This window comes from Phocoena sinus, chromosome X (assembly GCF_008692025.1).
Source record: "Phocoena sinus isolate mPhoSin1 chromosome X, mPhoSin1.pri, whole genome shotgun sequence".
Taxonomy (NCBI): Eukaryota; Metazoa; Chordata; class Mammalia; order Artiodactyla; family Phocoenidae; genus Phocoena; species Phocoena sinus.
In genome coordinates this window covers 95,041,104-95,065,386 of record NC_045784.1, presented here as the reverse complement: position 1 = coordinate 95,065,386, position 24,283 = coordinate 95,041,104, and the positions used below count along the sequence as shown (strand labels likewise).

General features: G+C 39.0%; 1 protein-coding gene across 1 annotated transcript in view; it reads left to right on the top strand.

Moving 5' to 3' along the window:
* The first annotated feature begins 23,022 nt into the window (after nt 1–23,022).
* Nucleotides 23,023–24,283, top strand: part of DCX (doublecortin) — a 112,010-nt gene continuing 110,749 nt past the window's right edge. The window contains exon 1 of the mRNA XM_032620135.1: nt 23,023–23,403. Coding sequence (XP_032476026.1) covers nt 23,040–23,403 — 364 coding nt within the window. The 5' untranslated portion in view covers nt 23,023–23,039. The remainder of the gene's footprint in view (nt 23,404–24,283) is intronic.

Below are 24,283 nucleotides of genomic sequence, written 5' to 3'. Positions count from 1 at the left end.
GGGATAGTTAGGGAGTTTGGGACTGACATGTACACACTGCTATATTTGCAACGGATAACCAACAAGGACCTACTGTATAGCACAGGGAACTCTGCTCAATATTATGTAACAACCTAAATGGGAAAAGAATTTGAAAAAGCATAGATGCATGTATATGTATAACTGAATCACGTTGCTGTACACCTGAAACTATCACAACATTGTTAATCAACTAGACTCCAATATAAAATTAAAAGTTTAAAAAAAAAAGCACAGGTGACAACCTGGACTTGCTGTTGGCATCTGAAGAGGGGGATGGGGACAGTCTTGCAAGACTGAACCCTTAACCTATGGGATCTGATGCTGTCTCTGGGTAGATAGGTCAGAATTGAGTTGAATTGTAGGGCATCCTGCTGGTGTCCAAGATTGCTTGGTGGTGTGGGAGAACCCTTCCCCCACACACACACTTTGGAATTGGTGACCAAAACACCCTATTAATTTTCAATATCTCTAAAGTTCATGCCATCCCTCTGTAGTATCCTATATTCCTTTATTTTGTTGACATCTTCCACTCTCTTCCTAATCCTAGCTTTCCATTAAAAGAACATGGTGTTTTTGTTCAAAACACAGATTTAGGGGGTCTAAACATAGACTATCAAAGCAGAATCTCTGGGGGAGGGGGGTCCAGCTGGCTTCACAATTCTCATTTTCAGCAAGTGCTACGGACTAAGTTGTGTCCCCTCAACATTCACACAATAATACCCTAACCCATAATGTGACTGTATTTGGAGATAGAGCTTTTAGAAGGAAACTGAGGTTAATAGAAGTCATAACATGGTAAGAGAGTGATTCTGATCCAATAGTATTGGCGGATTTTTAAGAAGAGGAAGAAAGAGATAACTCTTTCTGCATGCATGTACTAAGGAAAGGTCATGTGAGCCCACAGCAAGAAGGCACCCATTTACAAGCCAGGAAGACAGTTCTCATCAGAAACCTATCCTGTTGATCTTGGGCTACCAGCCTCCAGAATTGTGAAAAAACAAAGTTCTGTTATTTAAACCACCCAGTCTATGGTATTTTGTTATGGCAACCCAAGCAGACTAAGAAAGCAAGGTTCTCAGGGGGTTCTCATGCAGCCAGTTAGGACCTGCCTCCTCTCACCCTTTTATCCAGAAAACTCCCATTCATCTTTAAAGATTTAGCTTAGGTGTAATCTTCTACGGTGTGCCCATCCCTGACAACTCAGACAGCTCCTGGACCAATGAGACCTCCTTGGATTAGTGCTGGATTTACCATAGGCCTATGCTCACAATCCTTCTGTATCTGCTTGCCCTGGACTATGCCCTGGACCAGTGGAAGTTCCAGAATAGCTTGTAATTAGTCTTAGGAACAGCAATCTGAGTGGAAGGGACAGCGCCTATCAGGGGACTTGTCTGTGCTGTACTCTGTAAAAAGATTGAGAAAAAGTAAATTCTCCTTATTGAAGGGGGCTACCTTTGGCATTACCACTTAAATGTCACTGCTCTTTTCCTGTCTTTGTATCCATCTTGATTCTTCCCTGTCCCTTCTAAAAAAATTCATTCTGTGTCCCGTCCCCACAGAGCTTGATCAATTTGAGGGCAGTGATGATGAATGAGAGTGACTACTCTTGGATTGGTTCTGTCTATAACAACACACAGATGCAAATAGATCAAGCTGTGTTTCTTTCCTTCCTTGGTTTACAATCAAGGATATTCTTTTTCTTTTCTTTTCTTTTCTTTTTTATTTTGCGGTACGCGGGCCTCTTACTGTTGTGGCTTCTCCCGTTGCGGAGCACAGGCTCTGGACGTGCAGGCTCAGCGGCCATGGCTCACGGGCCTAGCCGCTCTGCGGCATGTGGGGTCTTCCCGGACCGGGGCACGAACCCGTGTCCCCTGCGTCGGCAGGCAGACTCAACCACTGCACCACCAGGGAAGGCCCTGTTTGTAGATTTTTTTTTTTACATCTTTATTGGAGTATAATTGCTTTACAATGGTGTGTTAGTTTCTGCTTTATAACAAAGTGAACCAGTTATACATATGTTCCCATATCTCTTCCCTCTTGCATCTCTCCCCTCCTCCCCTCCCTATCCCACCCCTCCAGGCGGTCACAAAGCACCGAGCTGATCTCCCTGTGCTATGCAGCTGCTTCCCACTAGCTATCTACCTTACGTGTGGTAGTGTATATATGTCCATGCCTCTCTCTCGCTTTGTCACAGCTTACCCTTCCCCCTCCCCATATCCTCAAGTCCATTCTCTAGTAGGTCTGTGCCTTTATTCCTGTCTTACCCCTAGGTTCTTCATGACATTTTTTCCCCTTAAATTCCATATATATGTGTTAGCATATGGTATTTGTCTTTCTCTTTCTGACTTACTTCAGTCTGTATGACAGACTCTAGGTCTATCCACCTCATTACAAATAGCTCAATTTCATTTCTTTTTATGGCTGAGTAATATTCCATTGTATATATGTGCCACATCTTCTTTATCCATTCATCCGATGATGGACACTTAGCAAGTTTGCTTTGGGCAAGGGTGTGTGGGAAAGATGAAAGAACCAACAAAAGAGACTAACCCCCTGCAGGCTGTGTTCATGCCGCCAACCCCAGTCTGTGCGGGAATCTCTCTGCTTTGCCCTCCACACCCCTGTTGCTGCGCTCTCCTCCGCGGCTCTGCAGCTTTCCCCCTCTGCCACCTGCAGTCTCCACCCGCGAAGGAGCTTCTAGTGTGTGAAAACCTTTCCTCCTTCACAGCTCCCTCCCACTGGTGCAGGTCCCGTCCCTATCCTTTTGTTTCTGTTTATTCTTTTTTCTTTTGCCCTACCCAGGTACATGGGGGGTTTCTTGCCTTTTGGGAGGTCTGAGGTCTCCTGCCAGCGTTCAGTAGGTGTTCTGTAGGAGTTGTTCCACGTGTAGATGTATTTCTGGTGTATCTGTGGGGAGGAAGGTGATCTCCGTGTCTTACTGTTCCGCCATCTTCCTGGAAGCCCTCCTGTAGATTTTTTGATGATGGCCATTCTGACCAGTGTGAGATGATACCTCATTGTAATTTTGTTGAATCAAATAATTTTAAAAAAGGAAAACCTCAGCCAAGAAACAGAAAATCTCAGCAAATAAACAGAAGATCTAAAGAAGAACCAAATGGATATTTTGGAATTGAAAAATACAGTAACTGAAATAAAAACCTCCATTGGATAGGCTCAACAGCAGAATGTAGTGGATAGAGGAATGATTCAGTGAACTAGGAAATAGCACAGTAAAAATTACCATCTGAACAACAAAGAGAAAAAAGACTGAAAAAAAGAGCCTCAGGGGCATGCGGGACTATAACAAAAGGTCTTATATTTGCTTCAGAGTCCCAGAAGCAAAGGAGAAGGAGATCAAGGCTGGAAAGTGACTTTAAAAAATAATGGCTCAAACCTTCCTAAATGTAGCAAGGAACATAAACTTACTGATTCAAGAAGTGAACTCCAAACAGGACAAACCCAAAGTAATCTATGCCAAGATACATCATAATTAAACTAATGAAGACTATAGAAAGAAAAGTCCTTGAAAACAGCCAGAGAAAAAGAGAAGAAATCATACAAAGTGTGTTCTCTGACCACAAAGGAGTCAAACTAGAAATTAATAACATAAAGATAATAGGAGATGCAACAAATACTTGGAAACTAAACAACATAATTCTAAATAATCCATGGGACAAAAAGAAAGAAAAAATATATAGAAATGAGTAAAAATGAAAAGACAGCATATCAAAATTTGCGGAAAATAGCTAAAGCAGTTCCGAGAGGGAAAGTTATAGCAGTAAATAAAGAGGGAAGGAAGGGAGGGAAGGAGGAAGGAAGGAAGGAAAGGAAAGGAAGAAAGAAGACTACAGACCAATATTCCTCATGAGCATAGATGGAAAAATCCTTGAAATGTTCAGAAATAAAACTCAGCAATATATCAATATAAAAAAAATTATACACCATAAACTATGGAATTTATTTAAGGATGAAGGTAGCTACGTAGGTAAATATAAAATCCAATAGTATTGCATTTTTTTCTTTGAAACTCCTATTTTTTCATTTGAAACTCCTATTTTTTCCTCTGTATGATTTAAAAGGTATCTAATACAATAATTATAAATCTATATTACTGGGCATACAAAGAGCAAAGATATAAGATGTAACAATAACAACATAAAGAAAGCATGGAACTGTAAAGGAGTAGTTTTTTATACTATTGAAACTAAGTTGTTATTAATTCAGACCTGATTGTTATAAAGTTAAGATGGTGATTGTAATCCCCAAGGTAACCACTAAAGAAACAACTTTAAAATATACATTAAAACAAACAAGAAAGGAATCAAAACAGTACACTAGAAAGAAAATGAATCACAAAAAGGCAGTAAAGGAGGCAATGAGGAACAAAAGGTATGGTATATAAATGGCAGAAGCTTTTCCTTATCAGCAATTACTTCAAACGTGAAGGGATTAAACGCTACAATTAAAAGATTAAATTGTTAGAATGGATAACAAAAACCATGATCCAACTGTATACTTCCACAAGAGACTCACTTTAGATACAAAGACTATTGAAACAAACAACCTGGATGAATCTCCAGAGAATTATGCTAAGCAAAAAACAAAAAAAGCCAATCCCAAAGGTTACATACTATATGCTTTATTTATATAATGTTCTTGAAATAACAAAATTGTAGAAATGGAGAACAGATTAATGATTGCCTGAGGTTGAGTGGGTGGATATATGAGGGAAGTGAATGAGGTTATAAACGAGCACCCTGAGGGATTTTTGCAGTGATGGAACTGTTCTGTATCCTGACTGTATCAATGCCAATATCCTGGTGTTGATATTGTACTATAGTTTTGCAAGATGTTAGCTTTGGGGAAAAAGTGGGAAATCGTTACATGAGACCTCTTAGTATTTTTTCTTACTACTGCATATGAATCTACAATTATCTCAAAATAAAAAATAAAAATTAAAAACTCAGAATGCATAAGAAGAAAAAAATTCTGGATGGAAATATACTAGCTCTGGGTGATTGTATTATTGCTGGATTTATTTTTTCCTTTGGGCTTTAAATAACTTTTGAATTTGTCTAATATGAACTGCATTATTTGTGTATTTATTTGGGTTATTTGTGCAGATGTGTGGGGATCATCAAAGTGGTTTTTCCTTCCTCCCTCTTCTTCTAGCCCTTCCCTCAAGACTCCCGGGTTACTTAAGCAGCCTCGCTACTAGACTCTCATTCACCCCACCACAGCACATCCCTGTATCTGCCTTTAGATCTTGCGTTTACGCTAGTCTTTCCTGCACCTGGGTGGGATCAAAGCCTTATCTTAAGGCTAGGATCTGTGAATGGATTTCAGGTTTCAATCTAGGGAAAAGGACAGGGATAGAATTTGGAAGATTCAGAGAGGCAGCATGAAGCCCTTTGCTACATCCCTGATAAAATAGAGCTAGTGGCAGGGCTTACGTGGTGGCGCAGTGGTTGGGAGTCCGCCTGCCGATGCAGAGGACACGGGTTCGTGCCCCGGTCCGGGAAGATCTCACATGCCAAGGAGCAGCTAGGCCCGTGCGCCATGGCCGCTGAGCCTGCGCGTCCGGAGCCTGCGTTCCACAACGGGAGAGGCCACAACAGTGAGAGACCCACATACCGCAAAAAAAAAAAAAAAAAAGTGTGTGTGTATATATATATATAGAGAGAGAGAGAGAGAGAGCTAGTGGGAAGCAGCCGCATAGCACAGGGAGATCAGCTAGGTGGTTTGTGACCACCTAGAGGGGGAGGGGTGGGATAAGGGGGGGGTGGGATAAGGAGGGAAGGAGGGTGGGAGGGTGGGAGACCCAAAAGGGAAGAGATATGGGAACATATGTATATGTATAACTGATTCACTTTGTTATAAAGCAGAAACTAGAAACTAACACACCATTGTAAAGCAATTATACTCCAATAAAGATGTTAAAAAAAATACACTGTACATAACCTAGGGAATGAGAGAAAGGCCCCCGGGGTATGGTTGCGCTTGTTTTTCTCTGTTCTTTTTTTTTTTTACACTCACCCACACAGCTTTACAAATGAATCCAGAAATAGGCACCTGGCTCCCTTTTATCTTCTACAAATGCTGATTCTTGTCTTCTCAGGAAGTAGTGCCTACCTCCTTCCTAAACAATAAATCAAAGCCCTGAAATTCATTTGAAAGACACAAGGTTTTGCCCTTGGTTAATTTCTTATTTCACCTTGTTGTTACTTAAGGCTGAAAGCATGTGGTGTGTTTCAGTTTTAAATGAGCGCGGCTGGGTTGGATTCTTGGATTCTTTCTTGTTGCTTTTGTTTTTTTGGAGGGTGGAGGGGAAGATTCCAGTTAAATTTTTTCCAGCATTTTATTATGAAACTTTCAAGGACGCAGAAAAGCTGAAAGAATTTTTCAGTGAATGCTTGTATACCCATCATATAGATTCTACAATTTACATTTTGTCGAACTTGCTTTATAACATACTTTCCCATCTAGCCACCCTATTTATACATTCATTGATCTGTTGCATTTATCGTTTTGAAGCCAAAGTAAGTTAAAGACTTTGGTACACTTCTCCCTAAACACTTCAGTATGCATGTCATTAACTAGAGTTCAGTAATTTTCTAAGGTTCTTTTTTTCTCTCAATGTAAAATTTACATACAGCAAAAAGTATGAATCTTGTGGTACATTGGCTGAGTTTTGACATATACATACAAGTGTGTAATCCAAACTTCTGTCCAGATACAGAAAAGGAGCATCAGAAATCTCCCTTATGCCCCTTCCCAGTCATTCCCTGCCCTCAGTGCCCTTCAGAGGTAACCAGTGTTCTGATATTTTTGAGCCATCACTTAGATCTGCCTCTCCTAGACTGTCATATAATGGAATCACCAAGTATGTACTCTTTATAGAAGGCTTCTTTCACTCCGTATAATGCATTTGAGAGTCATTTTTGTTGTTATGTATCAGTAGTTAATTCCTTTTTATTGCTGAGTAGTATTTCATTGAGTATGACACAGTGTATCCATTCTTCTATTGATGGACACCCACCCTATTTCTAGTTTGTTATTATGTATAAAGCTGCTATCATTGCTTTTGTGTGTGTTAATAAATGTTTCTCATTTGAGGAAGTACCCTAGGATATTTCAGTTGCAGGAATGGGTGTGGGGAAAGTGATGGTCTCTCACATGGTGGCCTGGTGAACTGGACCTTAGCTTAGTGGTCAGTCCCCTGAGATGGCACTGGACCCTAGCATTCCCTCAACCCAGAAAAAAGGGATATCCATGTCCCTGGGATGCACTTCCTTTCAACTCATAAATTCCTCTGTTTGAGCAGGCCTGACTGTATTAAAAATTACTTTCAATGTGTGATTTAACCCTCACAAACTCAAATCAGTTTTTCTCAATGTCCACAGGCTCCGCCCTAACACTGGCTTCCACTGTGTTTGATGTAGACAACTGTGACAGGCTCCTATTGGGTGTTTCATTTCTGTTCTGGTCATCTACTATCACGAAGTCACTGTGTAATAATTCTAATTAAAACAATTTTTCAATTAACATAAAGTAGAATTGACTTGGGAAGCATACAGTTCTATGAGCTATAACACACTGTAGAAAAAAGTTTGTCCTTTAATGGAAAACTACGCATTATCTATAGCACACTCTTCCAGGCTCTCTGATTCAGGCCTGTTCATTGTCTTTGAGCAATTTTGCAAAGAGGGAAATTATTTTGTAAATTGTAGGTAGCTGATAGATATTCAAACTCTGTCTTATCCAGGAGAGTTTTGATTGGCTTCCCTCCTGCCTGTGGAAAAACCAGTTTTGCCTTTATTTGCAATTCAATTCCTTCATACGAATTTGTGCTTTTTTTCACTTTTCCTTTGAACTGGTTATAACATCTGCCTATGTTCCTTATATTTGTTTGAGAGCCATGATTTTACCTTTTTCTAAAAATTATGTTTCTCCCATTTTTTAGTTGAAATATAATTTACATACCATAAAATTCATCCTTTTAAAGTATACAATGCAGTGGGTTTTTGGTATATTTTAGTATATTTATAAAATGTAGCAATCATCACTAATTCCAGAACATTTAACATACCTTTGAGATTCATCAAAGTTGTTGCATGTATCAATAGTTCATTCCTTTCTATTGCTGAGCAATATTCCACTGTATAGATGTACCCCAGTTCATTTACCCATCACTTATTGAAGGACATTTGTGTTGTTTCCAGTTTTGGGAGATTATGAATAGAGCTGCTATAAACATTCATGCATAGGTTTTTTCATGTGTTGTTATTTAATATTTTATTTCCATTTTATTTTTAACATCCCCAATTATTTGTTATTATTGTTGTTGGATTTTATAATCATTGGCTATTTAGACTTGTACATAGATTAATTTCTTTGTTCACTGTGGTACATTATACTCTTCAAAGGTAGAGACAACAGTATCTCCTATCCTACATGCTCTTTGGCAGTGTGGCCTTGCCACTCCCCCATTAATAGGTAGAGTCAAATATTTCTCCCCTTGAATCTGGGATTAGCCTTAGTGACTTGTAGTAATCAACAGAATGTGGATGAGGTAACACTGTATGACTTCTGAGGCTAGATCAGAGAAGACCACACAGCTTCCACCTGGATCTCTTGGAACACTCCCTCCCTGGACCCTCCCATGGAGAGGCCATTGTACGTGCTATAGTTAACTATAATCTCCACTAAGCAGTCTTTGAGTTATCCCAGTTCACATGCTAGGCATGTGGGTGAAGAAGCCCCTAGATGCTTCCAGTCCTCAGCCCTCTGAGTCATCGCTAGCCATTCAAGACTTTCCAACTGAGGTCCCAGACATCATAAAGCAGAAACAAACCACTCTTGGTGCATACACAGATTTTTGGGTGAACAGAAGTTCTCATGTCTCTAGGATAAATATCTAAGAGTGGGATTACTCAGTCCTATGGTAAGTGAATGTTTAAGTTTATAAGAAACTATCAAACTATTTTCTAGAGTGGCTGTACAGTTTTGCATTCCCACTAGTAATATACAAGAGCTCCAGTTGCTTGCAATCTTCACCAGCACTCGGGGTTGTCATCATTTTTAATTTTAGCCTTTCTAATAAGAGTGCAGTGATATCCCGTTGTGGCTTTAATTTGCATTTTTCTAATGGAAAATGATGCGGAACATCTTTTCTTGTGCTTATTTGCATATCCTTTAGTAAATGTCTGTTCAAGATTTTTGCCATTTTTAATCGGTCGTTTCAGACTGACATTTAAAAAAATTAAATCTGCTAATACCCCACATCTCCCCTTCCCTTCAACACGGCACTTATGTCTCATTTTATTTTCCATTCAGTTTTTCTTTCTGATGTGCATTCACTGGGTCTTGAAAAATGCATGCACCTCTGGAAACTAAATCCCTATGAAGTGATACATCATAGTCATCACCTTAAAAAGTTCCCTCGTGTCCCTTCCAGTTATTCCTTGTCCCCAGTTCCCCTCAAAGTAATCAGTGTTCTGATTTTTTTTGCCTGATATAAATGGAATCTTACTGTTTTGTGTAAGACTTTTTAACATATTTTTGAAATTCATCCATCTTGCATGTATCAGTAGTTCCTTCCTTTTTATTGCTAAGTAGTATTTCATTTTGCCAATAGATCACAGTTAGCTAATCCATTCTTATCTTGATGAACACCTGGTCTGTTTCCACTTTGGGCTATTATGAATAAAGCTTCTGTGAACAATCATATGAAAGTTTTTTTCTCTGGATATACGTTTTTATTTATCTTGAATAAATACCTAATAGTTGAACCGCTGGATCATAAGATATGTAGATAGAAGTTTATAAGAAACTGCCATATCTTTTTTCAAATGTGAAGAAAGACTTCCTGCCTCCATCTCTGGCTCATGGGTTTCCCAGGAATAGAAGTGCCCTTTGTTGTGGAAATTGTGGAGGTGGAATGATTCCCACCCCCTTCCTGGATCAGAATTGATTCAAGAATATAAGTGCCTCTCCTAGCAGCTCTGCTCTCACAGCTGTCAGCCTTGGTCAGGGGGAGGCAGGGAAGTTTAATTATAATGCTTCTGACAGTGCCTGAGCACAGAGCACAGTGCCTGCTGCACCAACAGCTGAGCTCAGCCTGAAGCTGCAGTGCTGAAAACTCACCTCTCAGTATCTGGCTGTTCTTCGGTAGGCCTGCTTAATGGTCCAAGAATTTCACATTTCCACATGCTCATTGCTGGTCAGGTGCAGGTTGCAGGCACATTCCAGCTCCAGAGGCTTGCATCACTTTCCTCACGTTACCACCAGGTTAGCTGCAGCTCATGACACAGTCCAGCAGAGCCCAAACCGCCAGAGAATGGAATCTTTAACACAATCCATGTTCTCAAAGTTTATCACATTTGCACATACATCTACTGACAGGCTCTGCTCATGTCCCTCTGGGATCCATTTTTATGACGTCTGACTTCTTTCTCTCATGGCTGATAGGAAGGGCAGGGGCACCAAGATGCTTTGGGAGGGAAGGCACTCTTGTTTTCCCCCTTTACTTTAAAGAGTAAAATGCTCTTTACTTCCTCCCATAGCACTCTTTTATGACACTGAACACATTCTTCCCTGTATCTCCACTGTTTGAGGTCATTTGTTTACTTAATACCCCACCTTGTTCCAGAAAGGATTTGAAGTGATTTGTAAGAATAAATCGAATACAAATAGATATTGTAAATTAAAAGTGGAATGAAAGGAAAATGAGGATGGGAACATAAAATGGAGTCAGGAATGCTATTTTTGTGCACTTTTTAGCTCCCCTTATCAATGTGAGTGCCATAACGCAAGAACTGTTTTATTCATCTTTGTATTTCTAACAGGGCTGGGTCCATTTTCTTTTTTAAAAAATAGTTTTATTGAGATATTCACATACCATAAAATTCACCCGTTTAATTGTAAAATTCAGTGTTTTTTTAGTATATTCACAGAATTGTGCACTCATCATCATAATCCATTTTGGAACATTTTCATCACCCCATAAAGAAACCCCATACCCATTAGCAGTAAATCCTATTTCCCCCTACTCCCACCCCTGGCAACCATTAATCTGTTTTCTGTCTCTTTGGATTTGCCTATTCTGGATATTTCATGTAAATGGACACATACAATATATGGCCTTTTGTGTCTGCCTTTCTTCACTTATAATATTTTCATAGTTCATCCAAGTTGTTACATGTATCAGTATTTGTCTTTTTTTATGGCTGCATAATATTACATTACATGGATGTAACACATTTTGTTTAGCCATTCATCTGTTGATGGGCATTTATGTTATTTCCACATTTTAGCTATTATGAACAATGCTGCTGTGAACATTTGTGTACAGCTTTTTCTGTGTACGTATGTTTTCATTTCTCTTGGGTATATACCTAAGAGTTGAATTGGATCATACTGAGTTGAGCTGGATCATATGGTAACTCTACTTTTAGTCACTTGAGGAACTGCCAGACTTTTCCACATTGGCTACACCATTTTACATTCCCATCAGCACTGCATAATGGTTCCAATTTCTCAACATTCTTTTCTTTAAATTTTTATTGAAGTACAGTTGATTTACAATGTGTTAGTTTCAGGTGTCCAATATTTTTTATTATCTGCCTTTATGGTTCTTCCATCCTAGTGGCTCCTTTGGTTTTGATTTTCATTTCCCTATAACTAATGATGTTAAGCATCTTTTCATGTGATTATTGGCCTTTTGTGTATCTTATTTGAAGCTATGTCTCTAATATCCTTTGCTAATTTTTTATTGGGTTATATATTTTTGAGTTGCAAGAGTTCTTTATGTATCCTACATGCAAATTCCTTGTCAGCTATATGATTTGCCAAATATTTTCTCCTATTCTGTGGGTTGTCTTTGCACTTTCTTGATGGTATCATTTGAAGCACAAATGTTTTTAATGTTTTTTTTTGGTCATTTCTGCTTTTGATGTTGTATGTAAGAAGGTTTGACTTAACCCAAGGTCAGGGAGATTTCCCAGCCTTTTCTTGCACAGATATGCACATGTTTATTTACAAGAGCTACCATTTGTTGAGCACTTGCCTTGAGCTTGACATTATGCCATGCACTGTCAAGAGGGTATTGATGTCAGTAACAACAACAATAGTAGCTAACTTTATTGAGTTCTTACATGAATGATCTCATTTAGTCCTCACAATGAATCGTTGAGGTAAATATGAATATATCTGTTTTACAGATAGAGAAACTGAAGATCAGAAACATTATCTGCATGAGATGCCTAGAATTTCTGTAGCCATCTTCTGGCCGTGAAATGAGGCATTGATGTCAAACTGTGGGGGACATAAGGGAAAAATGGAAAGAACCAGCTATTGATGAGATAATGAATTAAAAGCCAAATAACAACATCAACCACAACATTAATAGCTGACATTTATTGAACACTACAAGAGTTATCTCATTTAACAGTCACAATAGCTCTTTGAGGAAAAATACATGGTGAGGACCCCACTACGAGGTTCAGAAATGTTAAATACTGTAGCAAACCTTGTTGGTACCTTCTACTTCTTCCTCACTAATAGAACTCCAATTTTTTCACCTTCCTCTGTGTAGCCATAATGGGGAGGGGGGCTGAACTCTTTCTTATGCAGAGGAAGTGAATCATGATTAATTGAAGCCAATCAGTAGTCTCATTCCCCTTGTCAGTAATAAGTTTCTGCATGGAAGTGGGACTAATCCTAGCCAATATGACCTGAAGGAAAGTCCGCTGAGGGGCTTCTAAGCAAGATTTTCATTGAGAATAAAAAGAGCAGGATCTTCCACTTCCACTTTGTCTTTTTATCATTGCACCGCTCAGCACCTAGCACTGAGCCTGGTGCATAGAAGAAAACTCAGGAAATATTTTGTGGAATGAAATCTCTTGAGTATACTGCTGTAGGTCAGTTTTTTTTCTTCTTTCACTTTGATCCATACAAGAATATATTAATCCAGGAATGATCCCTGGGACTGGCTATAGATGAGAAAGTACTTTCTAGAAGTTGTTTCCTGAGACTTAAGTTAGGCCAGTGACCACAGGCACCACTCATGCTCTTCTAAACTTGTGGAAAAACTACATTAAGGATTCACATTCCCTTTGTTGATGTAGTGAGAACACAATATTTTGCTCAGTTCAAGCAAAATTTATAGGTAACACCTTTCACGGATCTTACACTTGCCAAACTTTCTCCCAGATGGAGATAGGTTACATCTTATAGTTTAAAATTAATTTTAATTATATAAATAATACATAAATGATTAAGCTTTATTTCCTTAACATCATTGCTTTATACAAATTATTTTTCTTTTTGCCGACGTATATTCTCTACTAATTCTTTCCGAGAGTTTTTGGGGGTGGTAAGTTTTCTGGGTTCTTATATGTCCAAAGCACCTTTATTTCTCCCTCTCTCCCATATAATAGTTTGGCTTTGTATTAAATCCAAGGTTCAACATTATTTTCACTCAACAGTTTGAAGATATTGCTCCATTGCTGTCCTGCGTCTGATTTTGCTAATGGAAAGTAAAACTTATTCTTGTTCATTGTAGATGGTCTTTATTTTCTCTTTGAAAGATTTTAGTATTTTCACGTTATCCTCGATGCTCTAAAATTTCACTGTGGTGTGTCCAGGTATAGAGGTTTTTTTTTTTTAATTACTATTCTTTTTTAAAAATAGGTTATCCTCCTTGGCATTTATAAGGCCCTTTCAATCTGAGGATTCATGACTTCAATTCTAGGGAGTTTTTTGTTTGTTTGTTTTGCCATTTATTCCTCAAATATCGATTCCTTCCATTCTCTACATTTTTATTCAGTGGAACTCCCTTTAGACAAATGTGGAAATTTTTTGATTTGTTTATATTTCATGCCTCTCACATTTTCTTTACTACTTCCCATCCCCTTATCCTTTATACTATGCTCTGGGTGAATGCCTCAGCCCCATTTCCCAGCTCTATGATTTCATCTCTGTTTCTATCCATCACAAATCTTAGTTCAGTCCGTTTATTAACTTCACCTATGTTATTTATTTTTAAAAATCTCTTATTTTTCTTATTTACCTATTATTGTTCTATAATTACTTGTTCTTTCATAGATGTAATATCCTTCCTTATCATTCTGAGGTTATTATTTTATATTCATGTTCTGAGGACTCTACTTATCTAATGAAAGTCCTTTCATTTGTTGAGTGTATTGTCTCTATTTCATGGCATTGCTTTGTTTAAATGTTTGATGATTCTCTTATTATATGCTTCTCTCTGTAGTTGAGATTGTTTTAGACTGTCTGCTCCTTCTGTTTATGCAACTTGTTTCAGAGAATAGAGGGAAAATATGTATCTGCTGTTTTCAATCAGAGTGGGTGAGGTGGAGAACATGCCATAATAAGGGTACCTTGATGAATCTGTGTACCTCTCTATTTCTCATTAATACTCCCATTTATTTTGCCATTGCCCATCACCCATGTTACTAGACTATCTCACTGTCTTAAGCTCCCTTATTCATTGCTTTCACTTGAAGACAAATCCCTCTGTTACTGCTTGCTGGTCCATGCAGTGGGAAAAAGGATAGAGAGGAGTTGACTTTTCTGGCTTTTCTTCCCGCTATACTGAGTAGTTGCCTCTAAGACCACTCCTTTGTCATAGTTTTTACCTTTTGGCGTGGAGAACTCCTGGGGTACTTTTATTACCTATAAGAATATTCTCCAATGCTCTCCCATGCATGTCCTGAGCTGTGGTTTCCTTCTTTAATCAAAACAGCTCTACTTCTCATCTTCTAAGGAGTCCTCTCAGTTTTTGGGCCACCAAGAGTGATTTCAAGCATGACTATGTATTGAATCATTTTTCTGTTGTGTCAGGTAGGATACAGCAAGTGAAGAAACTGGAAATAGCAGTGGCTCAAGGAGGATATGAGCTTATTTCTCTATCCCCATTTTATAAATAGACTCCACTAACTTGCTCAGTGTCATGTAACTAATAAGCTGTGGAACTGGGATTTGAAATCAGATCTGACTCCAAAGTCTACCTTATTAGTTTCTTTCCACTATGCCAGTGGTTCTCAACCTTGGCTGTACATTAGAATCACCAGGGTAGCTTTAAAAAATACTAATGCTTCAAAACCATACCAGATCAATTAAATCACAGTCAAGAGTATTTTTTAAAAGCTTCCCATTTGATTCAATTATAAAGCCAGAGTTGAGTACTACTGCACTTTCTAACTTGTTCGCTTTTTGCCTATATATGCTATATGGTCCTCTGCCAAATACTTTCCTGATTACCTGATTGCTAACACTCTGCTTAAGTTACTTGTCTGAGTAATTTTAAGAATTATTTTGAAGAAATATGGAAAATTACCTTAGTTCATGTTTGACTCCAAATTTTTAAAATCATTAAGAAATATGCCAACACATGCAAAATTATACACATTCTGAAAATCAATCTATGTAATCAATTGTATTAACAGACTACAGAAGAAAATCACACAATCAAATCATTGACATAGAAAAATGATTTGATAAAATTCAACACCCATTCATGATTTAAAAAAAAAAACACCTCGGAAAACTCTAGGAATACAGGAACTTGCTCAACTTGATACAGTACCTCTACCAGAAAACAAACAGAAAAACCTCACAGTTAACGTCACACTTAACAATGAAAGGCTAAATGCTTTCCAGCTAAGAACAGGAACAAGTCAAGAATGTCCATTCTCACCACTGCTATTCAATATAGAACAGAAATAGATTTACAAAGATATAGTCAGTTGACTTTTGACAAAGGTGAAAAAGCAATTCAATGGAGGATCTTCTCAACAAATGTTGCTGGAGCAATTATATATCCATAGACAAAAAATATGAACTATAATCTATATCGCACACCTGATACAAAAATCAACTCAATGTGCATCATAGATTTAAATATGAAATATACATCTATCAAACTTTTAGAATATAACATAGGAGAGAACTTCAGGATCTGGGCTTCATGAAGAGACATGACACCAAAAGCACAAACCATAAAAAAATGAATATTTTAAAAACTTTTACTCTATGAAAGACCATGTTAAGGGAATGAAAAGACAAGCTATAGACTGAGAGAACGTATTTGCAAGCCCACATATCTGACAAAAGACTCAGATCTAGAATATATAATGAACTCTCAAAACTCAACATTAAAAAAGCAAACAATCCAATTAGAAAATAGGCAAAAGGCACAAAGAGTCTTATCACTGAAGAAGCTCTACAGTTATAGTAAATGAGCACATGAAAAGATGTTCAACACCATTACACATTAGGGAAATGCAAATTTAAACCACAAAGGGATATCATTACACATCTATTAAAATGGTTAAAATAAAAATACCAAATGCTGATGAGAGTGCAGTGAAACTGGATCTCTCATACATTGCTGGTGGGTATATAAAATATTAAGCCACTCTGGAAAACAGTTTGGTGGTTTCTTATAAAATGAAACACACAATTATCACATGACGCAGCAATTACATTTACAGGCATTTAGTTTTCAGAGAAATGAAAACTTATGGCTGCAGGGAAACCTGTGCACCACCACTTACACTTAGCACTCATCTATTCTATTTCACTGTATATAACATCCCTTGTATGAATAACCACTAATCAAATTAGTATGCTGATGATAGGCATTTAGGTTGTTTTCACTTTTCAGCATTTCAGTAATGCTTTTATGAATATCCTTGTAGCTGTCTCCTTGAACACATGTGGGAGAATTTCCGTGGGATGTATATCTAGAAATGGAATTTCTGGATCATAGGTTGATATACATTTTCAACTATACTAGCTACTACCGAAAACTGCTCTCCAAAATTGTACTAATTTATGTTTCCTCCAACAGCGTATGAAAGTTCCAGGTGCTTTTTGTCTTTGCCTATACTTGGGATGCCATACTTTAAAAATTTCCACCAATCTAATGCTTGTAAAAGATGCAATTTCTGTTTCAACTTGGATTTCCCTAGTTATGTGTGAGGTTGAGCATATTTTTACCTGTTTATTGGCCATTAGGGTTTCCTCTTTTATGAACAACCTGAGCATATCCTTTGTTCATTTTTTTTCTATTGGAGTTTTGCCTTTTTCTTATTGTTATTATATATATAGGTTATATATATATAATTAATATTAATTAATTAATCCTATGTCAGTTATATAAGATTCAAATATCTTTTTCTTAGTCTGTTACATATCTTTTCATGTTTTTTTTTTTTTTTTTTTTTTTGCGGTACGCGGGCCTCTCACTGCCGTGGCCTCTCCCGCTGCAGAGCACAGGCTCCAGACGCGCAGGCCCAGCGGCCATGGCTCACGGGCCCAGCCGCTCCGCGGCACGTGGGATCCTCCCGGACCGGGGCACAAACCCGCGTCCCCTGCATCGGCAGGCGGACTCTCTGCCACTGCGCCACCAGGGAAGCCCTCTTTTCATGTTTTAATGCTATCTTTTGCCTTCAGAAGCTTTAAACTTTCATGTAATCAAGTTTACCAATATTTTCCTATAAGATTTCTGCTTTTTGCATATTGGTTAAGAAAGTCTTTTTGTCACAAGGCATTAAAGAGAATCTCCTACAATTTATTCTAATAATTTTCAATCCTGTTCTTTATATGCAGGTCTTTAAAACATCTGGAGTTTATGTATGGTGTGAACTGGGGATCTAATTTAATTTTTTCTATACGAAAGTTAATTGTCCCAATATCATCTCCTGAAGAGTCCATGTTTTCTTTACTTTATCCAATTAAACAAATACCCAAACCTACTTTGTGCTAGACATTGTTCTAAGCACTTTGCATATAGTATCAAAAGCAAACGAAATATTACCATTGGCATTATGAATTATATTTCATTAAAGCTATTAGAATTTTCCTGCCCTTGTGGAGCTTATATTCTACTTTGGGTAGGTTTATAATAAACATACTAAATAGGCATATTATATAATATGCTGGAAGATGATAAGTGTTATAGAAAAAATAGAGCAGGGAAAAGAAAATTGGAGGGCTGGGTTGGGAGGAAGGTTGTGACTTTAAATAGAATAGTCTGGGTTGGTCTTGTTGAGAAGCTGATACGTGGGCAAAGCCGAAAGAAGTGAGGGAGGTGGCATGTGACTATTTGGGGCATAATAAAAGGTAATACTTACCTGATATTTGTGAATTTCACAAAAACTCCTGTTGGAGGTTTTTGTTTTTTGGGGTATTTTTGCGGTATGCGGGCCTCTCACTGTTGTGGCCTCTCCCGCTGCGGAGCACAGGCTCCGGACGCACAGGCCCAGAGGCCATGGCTCACGGGCCCAGCCGCTCCGCGGCATGTGGGATCCTCCGCGGCATGTGGGACCGGGGCATGAACCCGTGTCCCCTGCATTGGCAGGCGGACTCTCAACCACTGTGCCACCAGGGAAGCCCTCCTGTTGGAGTTTTTAACTGGAGTTTTTTCATATCTATATAGATTACTTTGGGGAGGACTGATACCCTTTACAACGTTGCATCTTGCCATTCATGAACATGGTCTGGCTCTACGTTTATTCACCGCTTCTGTTATGCACTTTATAGTTTTCTGGCCCCCATAAACCGTTTGTATATATTTCCAACCTCACTTCCTGTTCGCTTATCCCACTCTACTCTAGATGCTACTCACTGTGTTTCTGATAGGTAATGTAAACTAATGATTGTGTGTGTTTGTGTGTGTGTGTATGATGGATGATGGTCTTGTTTCCTGACCCTGATCCTAAACCTGAGTTTGATTAACCCAGACCACAGCCCTTCTCCTTCATGATTTTTGCAAGATACATATTCTTGTCCTGTCTCCTCAGTGAATCTTCAAGTCCTTCAGGGGCAGTGACTGATGTTATCTACTCTGCATCTTTCCTGTGGTACTGAGCACATTGTAATTACTCAAAAGATCTTACTGGTACATTTCCCACAATGGGGTTGCTGCACTTATCCTTCAATCCCTTCACGCCATTGAACCCTCAATCGTGACTCTCCCTTGATCTTCAAAGTTGACTTCCATACAGAAAGATGTACTTTCCCCTGGACTTGTGCCTGAGCCTTTCACTTCTGCCAGTGATCCTTCTCCTCTGAGGAAGTGAGAGAAAAAGTTTTGGTTAGTAGCTGAGAATTCTTTGAGAAGAATTACGTTGGTGAGATAACCTAGTCCAGTTTTTGAAAAGGGTTTTCCCACAGAACATAAGTCTATGAGATGTTCTGGGGAAAAAAAAGATCCTGAGTTAAAAAAAAAAAAAAAAAGCAGGAAGCCCTTTATACTAAATTGCCTTCTCGGAGACTGGTACCATGTTTTAAGTATATTAAAGACCCTGAAAAGTTTATGATAAAGAAAACAAATTTTGTTTAGCCCATCACTTTTCAAACATATTTGACCATGTAATTTTTTTCTCTTTTTAAAGAATACCTATTAACACCCACATACCTTACACTGGGAAACTCTTGTTCACCCCCTGCTCTCTGGTATATATAAGGCAAACAAAGCCATCTGTCCTAGACTGTCTTCTAAAGACATTTTGCTTCCACAGTAGTGTTAAAAAGCCTAGATCATGAGGAAATTTTCTCTAAGATCTATTCCAAATCCTTCATGTTTAAGTTTTATCATCCCATCCATTCTTATATCTTCACCAGAAATAAAATGATTTTGAGTTCTGATGCAAAATCAATTGCTGTGTATTTACAGAAAGCTTACTATGTGAAAGAAAAAAAATTTAAGACATTGGCTTTGCTGGACAAAAATGTTGCAGCCATTGGTTGGAATTTCCATATTTCTCTGCTTCTATTTCTTGATATTTTTCTGCCCTTGACTTGAATAACCCTGAGTTTTCAAGAGGTGGCCACAGTGTAAGGCAGAAACAAATGGAAGAAAACAGGACAGACACATGTTGTCCCGAGGTACTTATTTAGAAAAGAGGAGAGCAGCAGAAAAGTGTAGGGAGGACTTGACTGGGCAGGTTGCACACTTGACGCCGAACACCCCACTAACATAGATAGCTCAGGCTTTGCTGAGCTATCACCTTCCAGAGAAGAAAAATCGTATATTTAATCCCATTTTAAGGCAGCTTACAGTAAAATACGTGCATAGCAAGAGCTTAACTATAAATCATCTAGCATTATCTCTAAAAAGTAGGGTTAATTATATTAGGAATCATACATAAGATAATTCCTGAGCATGCTATTAGCTCTGAGCTTCCTGGAAGCCAAGCAAAAATTGAACCATGACTAGTTCAATACTGCTACATATTAATGCATGTAGCCTCCGTTGTGAATATGGTAGCCCACCCTTGCCTTACTCTTCTTTTGTCTTATAATTTGGCCTGATTTCTTGAATTCAATATGCATGCTTCCTTGCCCTTTATAACATATTTGATATAAAGAAGCCAGTTAGTAACAAATTGGCAGTTTGAGGAAAGAGCTATTAATATTTATCTTGTAGCCATCAGACTCACTTCACACAGAAAATTCTCTGGGTTAGATACGAAGTCTCAAATTCTCCAAGATGAATGCTGCAGATCCCATTAACAAAATTATTACACCAAGCTAAAAGGTCTTTGGGATCCGTCTTCAACTTCATCCTCCATGCAATTCCGGAATGACTTTCCCTTGTCTTGTCCCTTTCCTACTGCTTCTTAGTCTACTCCACTAACCTCATTTCCAAACAACCAGTTGTTGGATGCATGAACTAAAATGCCATAAAGAATTTGCATATTTGATTATTTTCTCTCAAGCTTAAATGAAGAGAGCTACAATTTCTAAGAAGCCTGGTTTGACTGTGAGTCTGGCCCCCAGGCAGAATAGGCCAAGGTTTTGGCCAAGTGAAATTGGCAGTTCCCTAGAAGAAAAGACTAGCACCGTTGCTCATTAGAGCATTCTGAGCTTGCCTGTGCAATCTTTTTGCTACCCTGCAATTTCCTGTTGGTTATAAATGAAACCTTTCTAGCTGTTAATGCAGCCGGTGAGTTGAAAAAAAAAAAGCATGTAATTAATCAAAGGAGGTTGGGGGAGATTCACTAAGCTTGAGTTATAGGGTAGAATCTGGACAAGGCACTAGGACCTAGAAGGCATCTATCCACCCTGGCAGGAATTTCTTGCTTGGAGCTCAGACAACAAAGGCATAGAGAGATTGGTTTTCTTTCTCTCAGCATCTCCACCCAACCAGCAGAAAACCGGTGAGTGGGGCTTTCCAGTGATTTTCAGGGAGAATGTAACAGATGTCAAACGGGAAAAGCACAAGGCAAAGCTCTCTCTCTCTGCCTCTCTCTTGGTGTGTCCTCTCTCTCTCTTTCCCTCTTATCTCCCCCCTCTTTTTTTTTTTTTTTTTTTGGCCTTATTCTATCAGATTTTTTCCTAAGCCTCTACCTGGGATATTCCTTTAGAAAAGTGAGTTTGATGTTCCTTTGTTTGCACTGTGATGTTGATTTTAGAATAATGGCACCCCAGATTCTAAAGCAAAGCCAAGCGTTGCTGGCACGCCTGGGGAAATGCTTGCTACTTGTCTTGAGGAGGTGGGGTCTCTTACCCTGCAGGTTGTCTGACAGAGACAATGCTGAGCTCAGCACAGGTCATGGTGACATTGGGAGAGTAGAGGGAGCAAGCCTGGCAAACCTGCTAGGCACCAGTCTTCCTTTATCTCCTGTCTTCCTGGTCCCTTGCAAATATCTCAATGTGGCAGTGTGTAGCAGCTGAGCCCTGCTTGCTTTGTGAGTCCTTTTATCCCCATCTGTGCCATGCATGTTAATAGTTTGGTTCCTAGGCTGTCACTACCTTTGCTAGCGTTTGGGGCTTCTGTTGTATTTGGTTTCATATTGTGATTTTTTCTTTCTTTCTTTCTTTCTTTCTTTCTTTCTTTCTTTCTTTCTTTCTTTCTTTCTTCCTTCCTTCCTTCCTTTCTTTCAGCAGAAAGGGGGAAAGCAAATCTGACAGATGACCATCTTTTGCCTCAGCTAACACACCTGGGCGATAGATAAATTTGGGGTGAATTGCCTGCTGTGAGGGAAAAATGCCCCTTCATTCAGGGTAGAAGCCCAGAACAATGAAAGGTGTGCTTGCTTCTAAAGGTCCCATATGCTGTTAAAGGATTCATTTGGGAATTTTTCAACAATTAAATGATTCCATTAAGAGGTGGGGCTGCATCATTGGTGGGGGTAGGTAGAGCACATAAAGAAGGGGGGGCGGATACCAGGAGTAAAGCAGAACTAATAACTCGTTAAATAACTGATTTTTCTAATCCCCTTTTTTTTTTTCAGCTTATTTCTTATGAACCTCGGATAGCTGCACCAGCTTGGTGGGGAAGGGGTTTGATGAATAGCACAAAGACTCTAGCTATTCCCTAGAGGCTGTCCCTTTAAAGGAGAATTCCAGTTTATTCTGGGGGGGGAGGGGATGCACACATTAGAGTAGGAAAGAGGGTTTGGGATAAAATTCAAACACTCCCCTTTCATGGTCACTTTACTAAGATGCAAAGATTGCTTCCTGAGCTAGAGATGCTAACCTTGGCTAGGTCCTTCTGTTCCCTTCAAGGGGGGATTTTGTCGGGCTATGGATTCATTTACAAGCGTTAGTCATGTGGGCATGTGTGAGGAAACAGATGCCAGTTTTAATGTATTTAGCCTGAAGTTACAATTTGATAGGAGCCAGTGTCAGGAAGTCCCAGGATTTTAAGCTATTTCAGAATCCCTCCCTCTCCTGTATTTGGAACAGTGCCAGAAGTGCCTCCCTCCCCATCTCTCACCCCAGTGCCCACAGCCAGCAGCACCCCTCCAGCCCCTCCTTCTTTTCTATTAAAATCAATATTCCTGCAGGTCAGGGGCAAGCAGCAGATGGGTCACGGGCTTTTTTCAACCAGTTCTTTTCACAAGCAGCAGATTGCAGATCTGGATCTGGCTAATATTTGAATTCCTTTCTTTTTTTTTTTTTCCTTCTCACCCCTTTTTCTTTGCTTCTTTTCATCCCCACCCTTTTCTCCAACACTCAGGTCTCTGAGGTTCCACCAAAATATGGAACTTGATTTTGGACATTTTGATGAAAGAGATAAGACATCCAGGAACATGAGAGGCTCACGGATGAATGGGCTGCCTAGCCCCACTCACAGCGCCCATTGTAGCTTCTACCGAACCCGAACCTTGCAGGCACTGAGCAACGAGAAGAAAGCCAAGAAGGTACGTTTCTACCGCAATGGGGACCGCTACTTCAAGGGGATTGTGTACGCTGTGTCCTCTGACCGTTTTCGCAGCTTCGACGCCTTGCTGGCTGACCTGACACGATCTCTGTCTGACAACATCAACCTGCCTCAGGGAGTGCGTTACATTTACACCATTGATGGATCCAGGAAAATCGGAAGCATGGATGAACTGGAAGAAGGTAATTCAAGGAGTGGGTGGTGGCCCTTAGTGGGAGGCGGCATGGTTAGTTATGGGTACATTTCTTGGATTTTATTAAAAGAAATTGGGAAATGTGTTTGTAAAAACACAAGGTTGCTGCTTAGACTTCTAATTCTATAGGCATTGACAGAATCGTTAGCCATTACCCTTCATGGTCTTCAGTTTCGGCTGGCGTTGAAGTGTGGCTGGTGATGATAATGCATTGTGTTTATCTCCCAGGGTATACAAAGAAAAATCTGAATTGTGTCATTTACTCTAGAATGTATTCATAGTTAACTCTAAATAGCACTGTTGAGGCAGACCATAAAATCATTAGGGGTATAAAATGAGGAAGGAAGATTGGTTGGGTTAACAGAGAGAAAATATTATATGCTAATATCCTTTGAACTGCTGAGAGACTCTTTGTGAATTGCAACTCATGGAAATATGCACCCTAAAAACTGGACTTCCTGGAAGTATTCACAGAGGATTATACTTTTAGGTAAGTGGTCACTGCTCAGCTGTTGCTTCTAAAAAGCCCACTTCGGGGTGTGTCCGTAAGGCTGAGGTCATTGAGAGAAATACCAAAAAAAGCTGTAGGTATGTCTGGTATTTTAATAAAGACTATCCCTATTAGAATAGGAACTGACTCACTGTACCTAAATCTGTTTAAATCCTTGTCAGATTTTGGTTTTGCAATCGAATTTCATGACAAGATTGCTGAGAATCCTGACAACCTGTGTACCCAACTCAAATAGAGGGAAAATCCCAGCTCTTACCAAAACTTGCCCAGCCGTGAAGTCTCTTTTGTGATCATTGAGAAAAATAGATCTTGGGACATGGTCTTAATATTTTACTTTATCAAATCAAGTATTTTGAGG